The 2,690-nt window shown below is 34.4% G+C and overlaps 1 protein-coding gene across 1 annotated transcript; it reads right to left on the reverse strand.

Moving 5' to 3' along the window:
- Positions 1-533: 533 nt before the first annotated feature.
- On the reverse strand, positions 534-2,341 carry LOC107596776 (transcription factor Spi-C-like). The gene is made up of 5 exons (XM_016287621.1): positions 2,245-2,341; positions 1,761-1,848; positions 1,523-1,644; positions 1,319-1,415; positions 534-1,021 (listed from the first exon to the last, which is right to left on the reverse strand). The coding sequence occupies exons 1-5, from the start codon at positions 2,245-2,247 to the stop codon at positions 534-536; spliced, it is 798 nt and encodes a 265-aa protein (XP_016143107.1). The 5' UTR covers positions 2,248-2,341.
- Positions 2,342-2,690: the final 349 nt, after the last annotated feature.

Consider the following 2,690-nt stretch of genomic DNA (forward strand, 5'->3'; position numbering starts at 1 on the left):
GGGCCACTGTACATATACACTGCGGTTTAAAGGTTTGGGGTCCAATTTATTTATGATTTTTTTTATATTATTAAAATAAGTCACTTATGCTAATCAAGATTGCATTTATTTGATCAAAAAAAAAGAAATTTGTTTTAATATGATAAAAAATATTATAAATATATTATATTTTCAAATGTAATTTATTCCTGCAATGTCAACAGGATTTTTCTGGATTCTGTGGTACTTAAAAAAATATATATATTTATTTGATATAGAATTTTTTTGTAACATTACAAGTGTCTTTACTGTCACGTTTGATCAATTTAATGCATCCTTGCTGATAAAAGTATAAATTTCCTACAAAAAAAAAAATTATTAAAAAAAATCTTACTGATTTTAAACTTTTGAACCGTATAACATCCTTTTTTACATGCATCCACTCGTTTTGTAAATTTTGTTTACTATGTCAAGGTTTATTTCAAAGAATCTCCCTTGTAAAAGACAGAAAATTCTGAATTCATGGAATGACAGGGATTGGCTCTTTTGCCAGTTCACTGAGCTGAAACACCTATTTTGGGGTCCTCATGCATTGTCAGTACAGTAGCAAGATCGTACTCACACTGGTGAGAGTATTGGCCGTACCAGTAATGACAGTCTGGTAGAGGAGAGCTGTAGTAGACGTGCTCAGCAGAGCCTTGTGGATGAAGGGCCATGTCTCTGGATGAAGGGCCTGAGATGTAGCCTGACAGTGAGCTCAATCGCTGCAGTATAGCTGGATTAAACTGATAGGTGAGCTTGCGACGCACTTTCACAATCTCACCCGTGCGGCTGTAGTTGCGGAGAGCACGTGCCATTTTCTGGTAGGTCATGGTCTTGCGGTTGCCCTTGCGTTGACCCCAGCATTCAGCCAGTTTCTCTTTATTTTTTGAGATGAAATGGAAGATGCCGCTCCCTCGGTCCATCCACTGGATGGAGTCTCCCATGTTGTCGTCGTGAAGAGCCTCATGCAGATATTCATATAAGCGTAACTTCTTACGACCTAATGAGGAAGAGGAATACACAATGCATTCAGCACTTCTGTATTATGATGAGCTCAACTTTGATGAACATTTAGAACCATGAAAATGCTGTACAGTCAGTTTCAGGACATGCACGAATATGTTAAAGTCTGCTTTTATTAATTAGGTTATTATTTCTGAAAACTTGCACTTAAGTGATTTTACTGTTATATGTACATTTATTGCTATATGGAATTAGAGAGAAAAATCAGAAACATACTTTCCCACATATTGAATGATTACATTTTCAAACACACAGAAAACTAATAATGTTGCACCTTTTCCATGGCGCTGTGGTAAATTTGAGTAAAACGCTGAAGGCTCAGCAGAACACAATGGCCCCAGAGCCACATCTGGCACAATGTGAGACCATGACTGCAGATACAGAGAGAAGCTTTGCTAGTCCCAAAACATGAGTAAAAGTATTGCAATCTAACAGTTGAAACAATTCAAGTGACAAATTAAATGAGTTGTAAACCTACTGAGGATTCATTCCAGTCGTACATCGCTCCTGGAGGCTCAAAATGAGGTGTGAACTGATAGTATGAGATAGCATGTCTCACAGAGGACTGTTGACTTTCCAAATTCTCATAGTATTTATTTTCTGACAGAGACAATTAGAAGGGGAATTAATCATAATCATAATAATAATAATAATAATAATGCATATTTATATAAAAAAAAATTCCTACATTTTATTAGTTATATTTTGGTATATACCTGTGTCATAATGCCGTATCTGAGAGTGACGCTGAATTACATCAATGGCATCCTGAAAATCTTGATTGATGTCATTTTCAAGAGACCCCTGTAAAAAAAAAAAGAAAAAAAACATAATTCAAAATTGTACACGTATTTGTGAAATAATGATTGTATTAAGATTCTGTCTTGTTTCTCATCAATTTCTTATAAATGCAGAATTTGCTTATTAAATATGTGCCTGTGGTCACTAATAAATAAATAATTAAATAAACCACATATAAACGAATAAATAATTTAAATATAATATAATATATTGTAATAATATATAATGCAATAATATATAAAATAATATAAAATAATACGATACAATACAATGCAATAGAAGTTTTTAAAACAGTGATGAACTTGATGGTTCATCAAGTTTCAAATAATCAAGCAAATAAATATTACATAAAACAATGAATAAGAATAAGTGATACACGCTTGAGTCAAAAAAACTCACCATTCTGGCCTTGGATAACCTAATTCTGCATCTATGTAGAGCTCAACTGTGTTCAACTGGAAATGTCCTCTATGTCTCAGTGATTATAAGTGGACAGATAAATTGTAGAAGGACTACTGTTTTACTGTCCAACTAAGCAGTGTGGCCTGTTATATACATGGGTCCATTTAAATGTGCCACGTCAACATAACATGGAGCAGTCAATGATACTCTACTTCTCTTTTTGGAAATTAAGACCAGGTAGGTCTCATAGTCCCTCTACTCTATAATCTCCATATCTCCATCCATGAAAAAAAGATAGACAGCGGGGGAGAGAGAGAGAGAGAGAGAGAGATTAAGCACTAGTTTATCCAGGATTCTTTCTCCTTTGTGAAAACATTTGCATTTCTGGTCAGACGCTGTCAACGGCACTTTAGTTTATTGGTCCTGTAAAAATGTATTGAGAG

This window comes from Sinocyclocheilus grahami, unplaced genomic scaffold, assembly GCF_001515645.1.
Source record: "Sinocyclocheilus grahami isolate Dianchi unplaced genomic scaffold, SAMN03320097.WGS_v1.1 scaffold1.1, whole genome shotgun sequence".
NCBI lineage: Eukaryota > Metazoa > Chordata > Actinopteri > Cypriniformes > Cyprinidae > Sinocyclocheilus > Sinocyclocheilus grahami.

Excerpts from the sequence above, each read along its gene's own strand:
- LOC107596776 (XM_016287621.1), bottom strand. Across the intron at positions 1,416-1,522 it reads ACGACTGGAATGAATCCTCA|TCATGGTCTCACATTGTGCC; the intron begins GTAGGTTTACAA and ends CTGTATCTGCAG. Across the intron at positions 1,022-1,318 it reads ACCACAGCGCCATGGAAAAG|GTCGTAAGAAGTTACGCTTA; the intron begins GTGCAACATTAT and ends CTTCCTCATTAG.